Source organism: Cetorhinus maximus, chromosome 10, assembly GCF_964194155.1.
Source record: "Cetorhinus maximus chromosome 10, sCetMax3.hap1.1, whole genome shotgun sequence".
NCBI lineage: Eukaryota > Metazoa > Chordata > Chondrichthyes > Lamniformes > Cetorhinidae > Cetorhinus > Cetorhinus maximus.
In genome coordinates, this window is record NC_135888.1 from 122,550,388 (window position 1) to 122,568,824 (window position 18,437).

Consider the following 18,437-nt stretch of genomic DNA (forward strand, 5'->3'; position numbering starts at 1 on the left):
TAAGAAGAAATAGATTTTTAGATGCTAAAGGTATCAAGGGTATGGGGAGAGAGTGGAAGTATGGCATTTAGAGGATCAATCATGATCATATTGAATCGCGGAGCAGGCTCGAAGGGCCGAATGACCTACCCTTACTCCTATTTTCTACTCCCTGCCCAGCATTTTCACAGCTAAAGGGAAGATAAATGGGTTCAAATGAATCCAGACCATAGTACAGCAGAGTATCTCAATTAAAATCAAATTTCTAACGACTATTCTAGGAAGAGGCTATGATCTACATGGAACCTGAAAAGCAAGTTATATCCAGGTCTGCCGATGAGTGTGTTGTAGCACTGTGTGACCAGTGGTGAGTTTTTATTTTCTTTTTTTTTAACTCCTCCACCACCACCAGCATTGGATGAATCCTGAGATGACTGAAACCCTTTGACACCCCACTAAGCGGCCGCCTTGTATGCTGTTTAATGGGGTGTCTGGGAGGTATTTAAACATGGGGATCATCCCAGCTGAATATACTTCTCTCTGTCACCCAGCATTTATTTATGCGCTTTCCACGTGGGCAATGATCAGGAATAGAAACTCTGAGCTCAATTTTCCCCTCGGCGATTTGGGGGTGGGGCCCGCTCACCGAGGGGAAAGTGACGTCGGGAGGAATCCCCGACATCATCCCGGTCCATTTAAATCTTCACGAAAACGGGCAGACAGCGAAATCAGCTCCGCCCACCGACCTGTCAATGGCCAATTAAGGCCATTGACAAGCTAATTAACCTTGTTAAAGACCCTGACCGTCCAAGCTTAAGGCTGGCGGGCAGGCCAGGAGCCCCAGCAGGCTCCAGATTATTCATGAAACTTCATCCACTGGCGGGATGAAGTTTCATGTCCGTTTTTAAAAAATGTAATAAACTTTGTGTTTCTTATTAACATGCCCCATCTCGTGTGACATTGCCACATGAGGTGGGCATGTTAATAATTTTAATATTTCTCTATTTTTTGACTTTTCTTACCTGTCAGTAAACTCCCTGAGAGAGCACTTTGCCTCAGGGAGCAGTGCGCGAAAGAGCGCACTTTGACATTTGGGTTCCCGCCCCCCCCCCCAGCGCACAGGAAGCGCATAACATGCTTCCTGTCAGACAGTCTGCTGGGTGGGCCTTAACTGGCCCGCCCACTCAAAATGGCGGCGGGCCCCGTTTCAGCAGCAGGGGTCGGCTGCCTGCCTGCCGCCGAGCCGGTGGGGCCAGCTCGCCCACCAAGGGCAAAATTTTGCCCTCTGAATGAGTTTCACATCTGTGCTTCCAGATAACAAATTGGCTTTTATTTTCTCTGTTGACATTGTGCAACTCACAACTGTTAAAATCAGTATTAAGTATTTGGGTCCATAAGGATAGGTACAGATGAGAAAGACCGTTTAGTCTTTCTCACATTTCTTCCACAGTTACAATTTCTTCCTCCACATCTCGGCATCTAATTGCTTCCTAGATGTGTTTGCCTCTACAACTCTACCCAGAAGACTATTCCAGATATTAATCAATTTGTGTAAAGAATTGGTTTTGTTTTATTTAATTTATCATGTTAATTTTCAATGTAGGTACCTGGATTATGGTGAAGAAACTTGGAAGAAACAGGCTGTAGGTTGCCTGTCAACGCTAGAGACGTATGTGCCATTCTATCCCCTTTACTCCATTTCAGCTCCCTTTTGGGGCTATGCATTGTACTTTGAACGAATAGCAATTAGTTGACCCAGTTCTTGCGAGGTTTGTTAATCACCACCACAAAATGTGCTTGAGAATAGGCTGTGGAATGACTTGAAGTTTGCCCTCCTGTAATCTGTGGAAGTGGTTGGCTGATTCACATTACTTATGATGGAATTAGAATTAAAACTCTTCATATGGAAGGTCACCTAGAATCCAGGTTTTCATCTAATCTGTGGCATGTTTTCGGCTCTATGGATACAGCCGATGTTTAATTATATTGCAAGGTCGAGTTAAGGTTCATCTCGGAAATTTTTATTATACCTCCTGTCCACCAAGTTTCAAGTATTCCATTGTACCCCTAGCCATAAATCAGTACCTCTGCTGATATCTGTCAAAGTTACTGTTGAGACATCTGAAAGGAGTTACAAGAGTGGGACCCTAGAAGCTAGAATTCAAGGAATGTGCATGTTACCTGGAGCAAATTATATTGTACCTGAAGTATCAGTGTTCACACAGCTACTGACTACTATAACAATGGCAACTTGTACTTGGATAGCACTTCTAACGTAGTAAAATATCCCGATATTAAGTTCAGAAGAGTGAAGAAAAATATATACTTTTTTATTTTTCAGGTTCTGTGAGGAGACTAGGAGGAATTTTGAAGCCAGCCTTGAGTGGCTGCAGGATCATGCCTGCTCGAGAACATATGGCCTTGGTTAGTGTAACACTTAAACACTCTATATTAAAAAAAACTGTTGGAGCAGGGGCACAGATAGTAATTCAGTATAAGGAGAGCTTTTTTTTTTGTATCTAAAGTTGCACTTTAAATAAAGTGATTATGTTTTCTAAATACCTCAGGTGCCCAGTTTCCTTGCAAGACAATTGAGAGCTTGTCATTTTTGTACAAACTTAACTAAAATTGTTTATAAAAAGAATATCAAACAGAACATGAAGTAAATCAGGAAACAGTGAATTTGATGACACCATGTTTTGCTTTTAAAAACCCAAAGAGTAAAACTAAACCTGGCAATGTGCAATGAGACAGGGTTAATTAATTACCTTGTGGTAAAGGAGCCCCTAGGTAGCAGTTATCATGACATGAGTGAGTTTTTTGTATTCAGTTTGAGGGAGAGAAGAGTGGGCCTAAGACTAGTGTTTTAAACTTAATGAAGGCAATATAAGGATGTGAGGACAGAGCTGACTAAAGTGAATGGGGAAATTGAGTTAAGAGGTAGGTCAGTAGAGACGCAATGGAAGACATTTATGGAGATATTTCATAACACTCAGCAAAGATATATTCCAGTGAGAAAGAAAGACTCTCTAGGAAAAGGATGTATCATTTGTGGCTAACTAAAGAAATTAAAGATAGTGGGCAGAATTTTGCCCTTGGATGGCGTGCGGGCCCCACCGGCTTGGCGGCCGAGCCCCCGCCATTGAAACAGGGCCCGCCGCCATTTTAAGTGGTCGGGCCAATTAAGGCCCGCCCAGTGGCATCCCCAACATGAAGTGCTATGCGCTTCCTGTGCGGGGGGGGGAAGGATTCCCCAGCTGTCAAAGTGCGCTCTTTCTGAGGCAAAGTCCTGTCTCAGGGAGAATAGTGACAGTGGAAAAAACTTTAAAAATAGAAACATTAGAAAATTATTAACATGTCCCCCTCATGTGACAATGTCACACGAGATAGGACATGTTAATAAAGAACGCATAAACTTTATTATTTTTGTACAAAACGGACATGAAACTTCATCCCGCCAGTGGATGAAGTTTCATCAATAATCAGAAGCCCGCTGGGGCTCCTGGCCTGCCTGCCAGCCTTAAGGTTGACCGGGCAGGTCTTTAAGTACTTTAATTAGCCTGTCTATGGCCTCAATTAGCCATTGACAGGTCGGCGGGTGGACAGCTGCTTTCGCTGTCCTCCCGCCTTCCTAAAAATTTAAATGGCCCGGGATGACGTCGGGGATTCCTCCTGACGTGACCCCGCGTCATTTACCCCTCGGCGACTGGGCCCCGCCCACAAATCGCCAAGGGGAAAATCCTGGCCAGTATTAAATTGAAAGAAGAAGCTTACAATTCCACGAAGATTCTTGGCAGGTCAGAACATTGTACAGAATATAAAAACCAGCAAAGAATGACTTTAAAAAAAAAATGAGGGAAAAATTAAGAGTGAGGAAAAGCTAGCTAAAAATATAGAAATAGATAGTGTTATTTAGATAGGAATTTTAAAAAGGATAAAAATAACTAAAGTGAGAGTTGTTCCTCTAGAGATAGAGTTCTGGGGAATTAATGGGAAATAAGGAAACTATGTTGATTCTGCTTGATTATATTCTGATTTTCTAAGTGTGCTATAACCTCCTTAATAGATTCCAGTGTTTTCCCTATGATAGATGTTAGGCTGATGGCCTGCAGTTTCCTGCTTCCTGTCTCCCTCCTTTCTTGAATAGAAGAGTTATATTCACTATTTTGCAATCTGATGGGACCTTTCCAGAATCTAGGGGGATTTTGGAAAATTACAATCAATGCATCTACTATCCCAGCAGCCACTCCTTTTAAGACCCTGGGATGAAGTCCAACAGTACCTGGGGACTTGTCAGCCTTTAATTCTAATAATTTTCTCAGTGCCCCTTCCGTGGTGACTGTTTTAAGTTCTTCCCTCCCTTCAACTCTTGATTTACAATTATTTCTGGAATGTTATTTTTATCTTCTACAATAAAGAAAGATGCAAAATATTTGTTCAATGCATCAGCCTTTTCCTTATTTCCAATTATTGATTCCTCAGATTTGCTGTAGAAGAATAACACTCATTTTAATTATTCTTTTTCTTCTTTAAATGCCTGTAGAAACCCTATCAATTTCTATATTTCTAGCTAGCTTTCATCATACTCTTCGTAATTTTCTCAATTTCCTTATTTAAAAAAAATATAATTCATTAGAAGCAGTACAGAGAAGGTTCACTCAACTTATCCCAGGAATGAGTTGTTGTCTTATGAGGAAAGGTTGGACAAGCTGTACCTGTGTTCATTGGAGTTTAGAAGAATGAGAGGTGATCTTGTTGAAACATATAAGATCCTGAGGGGCCTTGACAGGGTGGTTGCTGAAATGGTGTTTCCCCTTATGGGACAATCTGGAACTAGGGGACACGGTTTAAAAATAAGGGGCCTTCCACTTAAGATGGAGATAATAAGAATTTTTTTTCTTTCAGAGGGTCATTAGTCTGGAATTCTCCTTCCCAGAGAGCAGTGGGGGCAGGGTCATTACATATTTTTAAAGTTGAGTTAGATAGATGTTTGACTGACAAATGAGTCAAAGGTATTGGGGTAAACAGGAAAGCAAAGGCCAAAATCAGATCAGCCATGATGGTATGAAATGGCAGAGCAGGCTCACCGCGCTGAATGTCCTGCTCCTGCTCCGAAAATATATGTTCGTACGTATGAAAGATGAATCTATTAAGTATTGTGTCCTCCATAGCTCCCCGTAATGCCACATACTATTCACGATTTGCAGCAGATGCAGACCTACCTGTAGGCATTAGCTGATCTTATTTTGAGTGGTTATTTGGAGATGAAGAATAATTGACATGCTTTGCTCAAAAGATCTTTTTGCTTGGGAAGACCCTAGCCATAACTTGCATCATTTCTTCAGCTCATGGGAATTAATGGAGTGATTCATATGAAGAGAAGAATACGCCATTTGAAAATACGATGTGTTGCTGTAAGTGCCTGCTCAGGGTTCCCCCCCCACCATCTTTTCCTCATGTAAACAGTTTGACAGTTGTTTCTGTAAATGCACACAGTCTCTTAAGAGTTGAAAGCTGGTGTCTGTTCTCTTCTATATTTGGGTTAGCAAAGCTCTGGGCTTACCTTAATTGTGGTAAACTGTGGGATGAGACTGCTGCCAACTGGCACACTTCAGGATTGTAAATGTCAAGGTTCTAACCATCACTTTAAAATTTTGCTACTTTACCTCCATAATCTCTTCCAGCCTCTCATGGCTACGCATATCTTCTCCATTTGGCATCTTCTGACTATAATTTGTCCCCGCTCACACTGATGTCTCTCCAAGCTGTACCCCATCTTCAGAAGCCCCTCCTTAGAACATTTTTTTTTTGTAGTTGCTTCATTCCCTGCTTTCAAAAGTGCCCTCAAAGCCCTTCACTTTGTGGCTTCAGCCCCCACCTGCCCATTTTTATTTTTTCCATCCTGCTGAGCCTCCACTATATTTCCTTCTCAATGTACTGTGTTTCAACATCTTGCTGTACATGAGCACTTTTGCACTGCAAATTGTTTGGCAGCTTCTCAGTAAATTGTATTTTTACTCTTTCAGGTACTCGTCTGCCATGGGATGACCAATGGCTGATAGAGTCACTCTCTGATTCCACAATTTACATGGCTTATTATACTGTCGCTCACCTATTACAAGGGGGAACTTTGAATGGTCAAACATCTGGCCCGCTGGGCATCAGGTGGGAATAGGAATTTTCAAAACAATAATTTTACTTTGTGAACCATAACTGCATTACAATTTATGAAAACAAAATATTAATTAGCAGTTATTATTGATTCTGTGTGTAGTGAATGTAATAATCATCTATAAACAGATTATAGGAACAACATCTTATGCTCCCGAAATAATTAATTTAAAGGCTGCACAGGTAATATTCACCTTTTAAGATTGAACTGAAGTCTCCTTTACGGATCGGAAAGTGCAGTTGCAGGAACAATGAGGTTACTTTCTCCAGATGAACAGTCTCGACTATTTGATCATCTGCATACACTTCATTTTTTAATAATGAGTACAGTAGCATAGTGGTAACGTTACTGGACTTGTAATCCAGAGGGCTTGGTAATAATTCATGACCATGAAACTACCAGGTTGTCTAAAATCTCATCTGGTTCACTAATGTTCTATAGGGATTGAAATCTGCTGTTCTTTCCTGCTGTGGCCTATATGTAACTCCAGACCCGCAGCAATGTGGTTGACCCTTTACGGCCTTTTGAAATGATTGAGCTAGCCACTCAGTTGTATTCTGGAAGATGGCCTATTACCACCTTCTCAATTAAGGAAATGCAATAAATGCTACCCTTGTCAGCAGCACTCACACCCTGTGAATGGATGGAAAAAGAAATACTGATTATAGATCATCCTCAACAATGCAAGGCTAGCCTTTCATGTTTGCCAAACTAAATTCACACTCTAGTTATTTTTTAAAGAGTCATTAGATTCCTGTATTTCTGGGCCCATCCATTCCTATTGCCAATTCAATTGTTGCAGTTTCATTGCTAAAGCAAAATGTTTTCAATCACATTTGGCCCACTTAGCGCCACAGAGTACAACAAGCTGTAGCTAATAAATCCAATTTGTCCTCTAAAGATCAGTCATTTGGAGACTAGATGCAGTGTCTATTGGATTTTTTGCCTCTGAAATCTAGTTTTGCATCTGGCTTTGTCTAAAGTGAGTTTGCAACAGTCGCAAACACAATTCATAATGAGCATCAAGGGTTTGAAAAATATTCCAGTTTTGGTCTCCTTACCTAAGGAAGGATATACTTTCCATACAGGGAGTGCAACGAAGGTTCACCAGACTGATTCCTGGAATGGCAGGATTGTCCTATGAGGAGAGATTGAGGAGATTGGGCCTGTATTTTCTAGAGTTTAGAAGAATGAGAGGCAGTCTCATTGAAACATATAAAATTCTTACAGGGCACAACAAGGTAGATGCAGGCAGGATGTTTCCCCTGGTTGGAGGGTTTAGAACCAGGGGGAAAAATGTCAGAATAAGAGGAAGATCATTTAGGACTGAAATGAGGAGGAATTTCTCCACGCAGGGGTGGTAAATCTTTGGAATTCTTTACTGCTGAGGGCTGTGGAGGCTCAGTCATTGAGTATGTTCAAGACAGAGGTCGATAGCTTTCTGGATAATAAAGACAGCAAGGCATATGGGGATTGTGTGAAAAAATGTTGTTGAGGTAGAAAAATAACCATGATACAATTGAATGTGGAGCAGGCTCGATGGGGTCAGATGACGTAGATGTAGATGGAAGATGTAGAATCCATATGGGTGGAGGTAAGAAATAACAAGGGCAAGAAGACATTGATGGGAGTAGTCTATAGGCCCTCAAACAGCAGCTGTACTGTAGGACAGAGAATGAATCAGGAGATAATGAAGGCATGTAAAAAAGGCAGTACATTAATCATGGGTGACTTTAATCTTCATGTAGATTGGGAAAATCAAATTGGCAGAGGTAGCCATGAGCAAGAACTCATAGAGTGTATTCGGGACGGTTTTCCAGAACAATATGTTATGGATCCAATCAGCAATCAGGTTATTTTGAATCTGGTAATGTGTAATAAAGCAGGTTTAATAAATGGCCTCAGAGTAAAAGATGCCCTAGGAAACAGTGACCATGATGTAGAATTTAGTATTCAGTTTGAGAGTGAGAAACTTGGGTCAGAAACAACTGCACTAAACTTAAATAAGGGTAATTACAAAGGAATGAGGGCAGAGTTGGCTGGAGTGGACTAGGACAGGATTTTAGCAGAAAAAACAGTTGATGAACAATGACGTTTAAGAAAATAGTTCGTGACTCAACAAAGATATATCCCAGTGAGGCAGAAGGATTCAAGGAAGCGGATAAACCAACCATGGTTAACCAAGGAAGTTAAAGTTAGCATCAAATTAAAAGAAAAGACATACGATGTGACAAAGATTAGCGATAAGCCAGAGGATTTGGAAAGTTTTTAAAAACCAATAACAGATGACCAAAAAATTAATAAAGAGTGAGAAATAAACTTTGAGGGTAAACTAGCAAGAAATAAAAGTAACAAGTAATATAACTAGAAAGTAAGAGCTTCTGTAAATATATAAAAAGGAAAAGAGAGAACAAAGTGAACATAGGCCCCTTCAGAATGAGGCTGGGGAAATAATAATGGGAAACCAGGAAATGACAGAGGAGTTGAATAAATATTTTGCTTCAGTCTTCATGTTAGAAGACACTAATAGCATTCCAATACTAAATAATCAAGGGGCAAAAGACAGGGAGGAAATAAATACAATAACTATCACTAGAGAAAAAATACTAGGGAAACTAATGGGGCTAAAGGCCGATAAGTCCCCTGGACCTGATGGGCTGTATCCTAGGGTATTAAAGGAAGTAGCTACAGCGATAACGGATACAGTGGTATTATTCTTCCAAGAATCCTCAGATTCCGGAAAAGTCCCTGAGGATTGGAAAACTTCCAATGTAACACCCTTATTCAGAATGGGAGGGAGACCAAAAACAGGTAACTATAGGCCAGTTAGCTTAACGTTTGTCATTGGGAAAATGTTAGAGTCTACTATAAAGGATGTTATAGCAGAGCATTTAGAATTACATAATCTAGCAGAGCCAGCATGGCTTCATGAAGGGTAAATCATGCCGGACAAATTTAATAGAATTTTTTGAGGAGATAACAAGCAGGATAGATAAAGGGGAACCAGCAGATGTAATATATTTGGATTTCCAAAAAGAAAAGGTACCGATAAGGTACTGCACGTAAGGCTACTTGATAAATAAGAGCCCATGGTGTTGGGGGTAGTATATTAGCATGGTTAGAGGATTGTCTAACTAATAGAAGACAGAGAGTTGGGATAAGGGGGACATTTACAGGATGGCAACCTATAACAAGTAGAGTGCCACAGGGATCAGTGCTGGGACATCAATTATTACAATATAAATGACATAAATGAGGGAAGCAAATGTACTATCATCAAATTTGCGAAGGCAAGTGATGGGGATGACACAAGGAGTCTACAGAGGGATGTAGACAGGTTAATTGAGTGGGCAAAAAAGTGGCAGATGGAACATAATGCGGGAAAATGTGAGGTTATGCACTTTGGTAGGAAGAATAGAGGAGCTGAATATTATTTAAATGGAGAAAGACTGCAGAAGGCTGCAGCACAAAAGAATTTGGAGTCCTTGTGCATGAATCCCAAAAGCTAACATACAAGTTCAACAGGTAATAGGGAAGTCAAATGGAATGTTGGCCTTTATTTCAAAGGGAATGGAGTATAAAAATAGGGAAGTCTTGCTAAAACTATACAAGGCACTAGTTAGACCACACCTAGAATACTGTGAGCAATTTTGGTCTCCCCTTATCTAAGGAAAGATATACTGGCATTGGAGGCAGTCCAGAGAAGGTTCACTAGATTGACCCCGGGTATGGAGGGATTTTCTTATGAGGAGAGGTTGAGTATGTTGGGTCTGTACTCATTGGAGTTTAGAAGAATGAGAGGCAACCTCATTGAAACATATAAGATTCTTGGGGGCTTGACAGGGTAAATGCTGAGAGGTTGTTTCCCCTGGTGAGAGAGTCTAGGACCAGAGGGCATAATCTCAGAGTAAGGGGTCACCCATTTAAAACAGAGATGAGGAGGAATTTCTTCTCTGAGGGTAGTTAATCTGTGGCATTCTTTACCACAGAGGGCTGTAGATGCTGGGTTGTTAAGTGTATTCAAGGCGGAGATCGACAGATTTTTAATCAGTAAGGTAATCAAGGGAGAAGGCAGGAAAGTGGTGTTGAGGAATATCAGATCAACCATTGAATGGTAGAGCAGACTTGATGGGCTGAATGGCCTACTCTTGCTCCTATGTCTTATGGTCCTAAATGGCCTAATCCTGCTCCTATTTCTTATGTTCCTTTTTTTTTTAAAAATGCCATCATTACAAGCTCCTTCCACAATAATAGATTCTGCCAGCATTGGTATATGTTTATTTTATTATTCCCTCAGACCAGAACAGATGACCAGAGAAGTTTGGGATTATGTGTTTTTGAAGGGCGTTTCATATCCAGAGACTCCGATTCCTAAAGCAAGTCTAGACCAACTGAAAAAGGAATTCGAATACTGGTATCCAGTGGATTTACGAGTCTCTGGGAAAGATTTGGTTCCAAACCATCTCTCCTACTACCTGTATAGCCATATAGCCATGTGGCCCAATGACAGGTGAGATCACATTATTCAGTAATAAAATTTTCAGGTGAAATAAGTGATATCTACAGACCATGCATAATCCTGTCTGCATGTGGAGAAGGCGTCATGTTTGCTAATCTATACGGGGTGCCTTTGAGGGGGTTGTTCCCTCAACCTGGCAGAAAACAGAGTATGCAAAAATGGGTCTTTATCTGATTGGCAGGATGTGATGAGCAGAGTCTTGCAGGGTCCTGTGCTGGGACCTCAACTTTTTACAATTCACATCAATGACATAGATGAAGCTATGGTAGCCAAATTTGCAGAAAAGTACGAAAGCAGGTTGTGAAGAAGACAAAAGGAGTTTGCAGACGGATATAGATAAATTGAGTGAGTGAGCAAAAATCTGGCAGATGGGGTATAATGTGGGAAAATGCTAAGTTCTTCACTTAGGCAGGAAAATTAAAAAAGCAGAGTATCGCTTAAGCAGAGAATGACCGCAGAATTCCGAGGTCCAGAGCGATCTAGGTGTTCTCGTGCATGAGTCACAAACGTTAGTTTGCAGGTACAGCATGTAATCAAGAAGGCTAATGGAATGCTATCCTTTATTACGAGAGAAATTGAACATAAAAGTAAGGATGTTATGCTTCAGTTATACAGGGCATTGGTGAGACCACATATCAAAAACTGTATGCAGTTTTGGTCTCCTTATTTAAGGAAGGACATAAATGCATTGGAGGCAGTTCAGAGGAGATTTACTGGATTGGTACCTGGAATGAGTGGATTGTCTTATGAGGAAAGGTTGGACAGGCTGGGCTTGTTTCTACTGGAATTTAAAATAGTGAGGGGTGACTTGATTGAAGTATGTAAGACCCTGAATGGTCTTGACAAGGTAGACATGGAAAGGATGTTTCTTCTTGTGGGTGAATCCAGAACTAGGGGGTACTGTTTTAAAGTTAGGGGTCGCCCTTCTAGGACAAAGATCAGAAGAAATTTTTTCTGAGGATTGTGCGACTTTGAACTCTGCCTCAGAAGATGGTGGAAGCAGGGGTCACTGAATATTTTTAGGGTAGATTGATTCCTTGCCTAACGGGAATCTAAGGTTATTGAGAGTAGATGGGAATGTGGAACTCAACACAAACAGATCAGCCATGATCATATTGAATGGTGGAGCAGGCTCGTGGGGCCAAATGGCTTACTTCTGCGCCTAGTTCATATATTCGTATGAACCACACCTTTCAGAGTGTCATTCATGGAGATGCTGCCAGCTTCCTGACTAAAGAAGCGATTGAGAGGAAAGGAGAAGCTAATTTGGGGGAACTATGTGCAGTTGAGGGAGACTATTGCTAAAAGATTTTTTATGTATAACTGATATTTTTTTTTCAAATTGTAGTTCAAAATGGCCTCAAGCTGTAAGAGCAAATGGACACTTGCTACTGAATTCTGAAAAGGTACAATATAATTCATATTATATAAATATTTCCGCCAACTCCAGCATGATGCCATCACCAAACATATATCTTCCCTTCACCTCCCCACTACTCTGTCGGCATTCCATAGGGACCGTTCCCTCCAGGACACCTTGGTCCACTCCTCCATCACCCCCAACACCTCAACCCCCTCCCATAGCACCTTCCCATGCAATCGCAGAAGGTGCAACACCTGCCCCTTTTCTTCCCCCCCTCCTCACCATTCGAGGGCCCAAACACTCCTTTTAAGTGAAGCAGCGCTTTGCTTGCACTTCCCTCAATTTGGCCTGCTGCATTCAATGCTCCGAATGCGGTCTCCTGTACATTGGAGTGACCAAACGCAGACTGGGTGACCGCTTTGCAGAACACCTTCGGTCTGTCTGCAAGCATGACCCAGACCTTCCTGTCGCTTGCCGTTTCAACACACCATCCTGCTCTCATGCCCACATGTCCGTCCTTGGCCTGCTGCATTGTTCCAGTGAAGCTCAACGCAAACTGAAGGAACAGCACCTCATCTTTCAAATAGGCACTTTACAGCCTTCCAGACTTAACATTGAGTTCAACAACTTCAGACCATAAACTCTTCTCCATCCCCACGCCTTTTTAAGCCCCCTTTTTTCCTATATTCATTTTTATTTTTAAATTTTTTTCCCCACTTATTTTCATTATTATTATTTTTAAAATTTATTTCAATTTCTATTCATTGTTTTATCCCCAGCTTTTAGCCTATTTCCGATCTCTTTTTCCCACCACTGTCTCTCCCCCCCCACCCCACCCCCACTAGGGCCACCTGTCACTTTCCAGAGTGCTTACCCTGGCCTGGCCATTATCGCATTTTGCTTTCCACTCTTAATGTCACCATTAGCATCTTCTTTAGCCAGTGTCACCACTATTAACAACCCTTTGACCTTTTGCTTATGACATCTTTTGCAATCTCTCCTTTGCCTCCACCTATTGCTGTCCTTCTATACAGCTTCACCGATTCCACCCCCCTTAATCAGTAAATATTTCCCTTTAGCTCTGAAGAAGTCATTCGGACTTGAAACGTTAACTCTGTCTTTCCCTCCACAGATGCTGTCAGACCTGCTGAGTTTTTCCAGCATTTTTTGTTTTTGTTTTAGGTTTCCAGCATCCACAGTATTTTGCCTTTAAAATAATTTATGCTGTATTAAAGCATAATTAAAGAATTGCCTGACTTCCAATGAATTAACATGTATTTGAATATTAATGTATTTCACTTCAGAATATATCTTGAGTAACTTCTGTTGCTATTTTTCTCTTTCCATTAGATGTCTAAATCCACAGGGAATTTCCTTACTCTGGATGAAGCTGTGGAAAAATTCTCTGCAGATGGTGAGTAATCGCCCTCCCTCCTGTTGCCCTCCCCCCATCATCCTGTCCTCACTCTTTCCACAAACTACCACGTCCCCCTCTCTCTCTTTCCCCCTCCCCAAACCCTGTCCCCACCACCTGAGTTTAGTTTGTTAGAATTAGCAGCTTCTCTACAGAAGGCATAGACATTTGAGCAGCATTGCCATTACAGAGTGATGACTTATATGGGGTTGCATTGTGCGTAATGAGTGCAGTTGTAGGTTGTTATCTGTTTGTGGACCAGTCAATGATATGAGGGAATTTTTAATAAAATGATGCACTATTTGGCATTATAAATTAATTCCCAGTTAATGTAATCAGAATATTACAAGAGCACATAAGGAGGTTAGTGGAATGGAAAGATAAGTGACTGTTGCAAATCAATGCATGATGATAATTGTGAGAGGGGGAAGAGAAATGAAATGATATATACTCTAAATGGTACACTCAACAGATTTTTGACAGGATTGCAGAATTGCAGGTGAATAGATCTTTAACAGTGGGAAAGCAAGTAGAATAATCCATAATAGCGACCCTTCTGTGCAGTAGCAAGGGAATGCTGCACTGTTAGAGCTTCCATCTTTCACATGAGACAATAGGAGATACATCTATCTCCACCTGCCCCCTCCACAGGACATTTAAAGAAATCCCGTGGCATTTTTTTTTTGAAGAGAAGGTATTTTCTACGCAGTCTCCTGGAATATATTTATCCTTCAACCAACCTCAATAAAGCACATAATCTGATCATTTTCTTAGAATGGTGTGACCCTTGCTGTGAACAAATTGGCTGCAGTGTTTCCTACATATTGCAACACTAACTACACTTCAGAAAGTATCCCATTGCGTTTTCAGATAACCTGAGGCCGTGAAAGGTGCTATACAAATGAAAGTCTTCCTTTCAAACTGCAGTTTTGGATTTTTTATGAAGGAACATCAAAAACAAAAATTAAGTTTGTTGAATAAGCACAAGACATTAGTCAGGCCATTTTTGGAAAATCTTATGAAGTTTTGGGAAGCCATAATTGGAAGACTGTTAGAACTCCTAAAAAGAGCATGGACAGTGATTCAGTGAATTGTACAGTTTAGAAGGAGGTTGTTCAGCCAAACATTTCTATGCCGGCTGTTTGAAAGAGCAATTTAATTAGTCCTCAACTGCTCTTTTCTGGTAATCCTGTGGATTTCTCCTTCTCAAGCATATCCAATTCTCTTTTGACAGTTACTGTTAAATCTGTTTCCACCACCTTTTCAGGTAGTTTATTTCAAATCATTATAACTTGCTGCATAATCATTTTTCTTACCAATTAATTCGCCCTGATTACCAACTCTCCTGCCAATAGAAACAGTGTCTCCAACTTTACTCTATCAAACCCCTCATAGAATTACAATGAGGATGAGGGCTTATAGTTACAAAGAAATAGGTGGTTTCTGTCATTGGAATGGGGAAAGTTGAGGGAGATGGAAATCTGATTAATTTTCAAGATTAGGAAGAGTTTTGAGGGGATAAGTCGCAAAAGATTGGGCCGTAACTTCCGAGCTCCAAGGTGTCACATTGGGAGGATTACCCCAAATATGTGCTGGGGAAGACACCCGCCCCCCCCCCCCCCCCCCCCCCCCCCCTCCCCCTCCCCGCCACCACCCGAAGTTCACAGGGAAGGTTTGCACGGCAATTGCCCGGAAGTGCAAGCTGCCCCTGGGCAATTGCCCTGCACTGGGAGCAATCCAAAAATGCAATTTAAATCCTAAACTTTGGATGGTTCTGACTAAGTTACATCAATAGTTACCCAGAAGAAGCTGGAAGAATTAAAACCTCGTCTAGCTCCTGGGTAACTAAATTACAGACCCAGACTATCCCCGAAACCCCCAGGAGATTCCTCCCGACACCAACACAAGGGTCAACTCTCACCCCTCGCAACTATCCACCCACCATGGGACTCCACCTGCGCGCCCCCCCCGCCCCCCACCAAGGGACTGCACCCCTCTACGGGAAGTCCCCAATCCACAGGATTCCCCCACCCCCATGGGGACTCATTTTCTCACCCTCGCCAGTCCCAACTCTCTCACCCCCCCCGCCCTTCCCCAAACCCCTTGCCAGGGCTGACTGTCGCCCCCACCTCCCCCCAAAGGCCTGGCCCAGCCCAAACTCAACCTGACCTGATGTGCAGCGAGTTAAGATTAATTGATGACCCCATAATGAAGGCGCACCTAGGTAGCAGGGATAATAAAATGTTTGATTTTTACATTCAATTTGAGGGAGAAAAGAATGAGTCTAACACTAGTATTTTAAACTTAAATAAGGGCAATTATGAAGGCATGAAAGTAGAGCTAGCGAAAGTGAACTGGTGAATCAGGTTAAGGAACAGGTCAATAGAGATGCAGTGGCAGACATTTAAGGGGATATTTCAAAATACACAGAATAGATACATTCCAATGAGAAAAATTCCAAGGGATGGATCCACCATCCGTGGTTAACTAAATAAGTTAAATACAGTATCAAACTTAAAGCAAAAGCACCATCATTGTGCAATGATATGTGGCAGATCAGAAGATAGGACTGAATACAAAAAGCAGCAAATAATGACTAAAAGATTAATAGGGAAGGAAAAATTTGAGTATGAGAGAAAGCTGGGTGGAAATAGAAAGACAGATAGTAAGAGCTTCTTTAGATATTTAAAAAAGAAGAGTTAACAAAGTGAGCGTTGGTGCTACAGAAAGTGAGTTTGGGGAATTGATAATGGAAAATAAGGAGATAGCAGTTGAATTGAACAGGTATTTTGCATTGGCCTTCACAAGTAACATCCCAGAAATGATGGTAAATCAGGAAATGGGAGGGAGAGAGCAACTCAGAAAAATAACAATCACCAGGGTAGTGATACTTGTCAACCCTAAGTTCCAACAATTTGCTAACTCCCCGGGTCCTGGTGGATTTCAACCTAGGGTCTTAAAGGAAGTGGCTGGTGAGATAGTTGATGTGTCGGTTTTAATTTTCCAAAATTCACTAGATTCGCGGAAGGTTTCATTTGATCGGAAAATAGCTAATGTAGCTCCTTTACTCAAAAAGGGAGGGAGACAGGAAATGGGAAACTGTAGGCCTGTTAGCCTAACATCTGTCATAGGGAAAATGTTAGAAGCTATTATTAAAGACGTTACAAAGGGGTACTTACATAAATTAAAAGTAATCAGGCAGAGTCAACATGGTTTTGTGAAAGGGAAATCATGTTTACCAATTTATTGGATTTCTTTGAAGAAATAACAGGTGCTGTAGATAAAGGGGGAACCAGTAGATGTACTGTACTTAGATTTTCAGAAGGCATTTGCCTCATCAAAGGTTATTACGGAAAATAAAAGTTCATGGTGTAGGGGTAACATGTTGGCATGGATAAAAGATTAGTTAGCTAACAGGAAACAGAGTAGGCAAAAATGGGTCACTTTCTGGTAGGTAAGATGTGACAAGTGGTATGCCACAGGAATTAGTACTGAGGCCTCAATTCTTTACAATTTATATAAATGATTTGGATGAGGGATCAATGGTATGGTTGCTAAATTTGCAGATGACACAAAGATATGTAGGAACATAAGCTGTAAAGAGGGACCTAAGGAGGTTACAAAAGGATATAGATAGGTTAGGTGAGTGGGTAAAGATCTGGCAAATGGAGTATAATGTGAAATTGTCCATTTTGGCAGGACAAATAAAAAAGAGGCTTATTATTTAAATGGTGAGAGACTGCAGAGTTCTGAGCTGCAGAGGGATCTGGGTGCCCTAGTGCATGAATTGCACATGTTTAGTATGCAGGTGCAGCAAGTAATTAGCAAAGCTAATACAATGTTATTGTTTATTGCAAGGGGAATTGAATACAAGAGAAAGCAGGTTATGCTTCAGTTATACTGGGCATTGGTGAGACCACATCTGGAGTACTGTATACAGTATTGGTCTCCTTATTTAATGAATGATGTTCAGAGAAGGTTTTCAAATTAATACCTGGAATGGGCAGGTTGTTCTGTGAGGAAAGCCTGGACAGGCTAGGCTTGTATCCGCTGGAGTTTAGAAGAATAAGAGGTCACTTGATTGAAATATATAAGATCCTGAGGGGACATGACAGGGTAGATTTGGAAAGGATGTTTTCTCTTGTGGGAGAATCTAGAACTCGGGGTCACTGCTTCAAAATAAAGGGTAGCCCATTTAGGACAGAGATGAGGAAATATGTTTTCGCTGAGGGTTGAGACACTTTGGATTTCTCTTCCTGAAAAGGTGGTTGAGGCAGAGTCCTTGAACATCTTTAAGGCAGAGGAAGATAGATTCTTGATAAGCAAGAGGGAGAAAGGTTATTGGGATAGGCAGGAATGTGAAGATGAGGTTAAAATCAGATCAGCCATGGTCTTATTGAATGGCGGAGCAGGTTTGAGGGGCCAAGTGGCCTACTCCTCCTAATTTGTATGTTCGTATTAACCCCCCCACTCACCCCCGAGGCACAACCCAACTCAACTTCCCCCACACCCTACCCACTTAACCTTATACACTTACCTTCTCCCTGGCCTGTCAAGAACCTTTAAACTTGGCTGGACCTTTAATTTACCTGGTTTATGGCAGCTAGCGCTGTTTATATATTTTTTTAAAAGGGGTTGTGGCCTCCTTACATTCAACTGAGCTGCCCTCAATGCAAGGACGTACTGCACTGCCCAGACCTTGCCTGGCCTGAGTTGGAAGGTCTGGTGAGATAGGCTCCAAAAAGATTTTTGGTTTAAAATTTGGAGCAGAGTAGCAATCCATCTCTGATTGCCACTCTGAGGAAGTTATTTTGGCAAATCAGTAATCAGGGGCATAAACTTAGAATTATCATTAGAGGAATGAAAGAGTCTTTGATTCCCATATGGGGCAACAAAATGCCACCTCAATTTTTTTTTGTGTCATGGAAATGAGCAATACTAATGGACTGTTCACAGGAATTTCTATTGCTGGCATAAAAATTATCTAAAT

The 18,437-nt window shown here is 41.4% G+C and overlaps 1 protein-coding gene across 1 annotated transcript in view; it reads left to right on the forward strand.

The window, feature by feature from the left end:
• The window catches only part of lars1b (leucyl-tRNA synthetase 1b), a 79,466-nt gene that overhangs the window by 33,208 nt on the left and 27,821 nt on the right, over positions 1–18,437 (forward strand). The window contains exons 16-22 of the mRNA XM_078551072.1: positions 261–346; positions 1,583–1,648; positions 2,321–2,403; positions 6,006–6,144; positions 10,449–10,661; positions 12,019–12,076; positions 13,384–13,447. Coding sequence (XP_078407198.1) covers positions 261–346; positions 1,583–1,648; positions 2,321–2,403; positions 6,006–6,144; positions 10,449–10,661; positions 12,019–12,076; positions 13,384–13,447 — 709 coding nt within the window. The remainder of the gene's footprint in view (positions 1–260; positions 347–1,582; positions 1,649–2,320; positions 2,404–6,005; positions 6,145–10,448; positions 10,662–12,018; positions 12,077–13,383; positions 13,448–18,437) is intronic.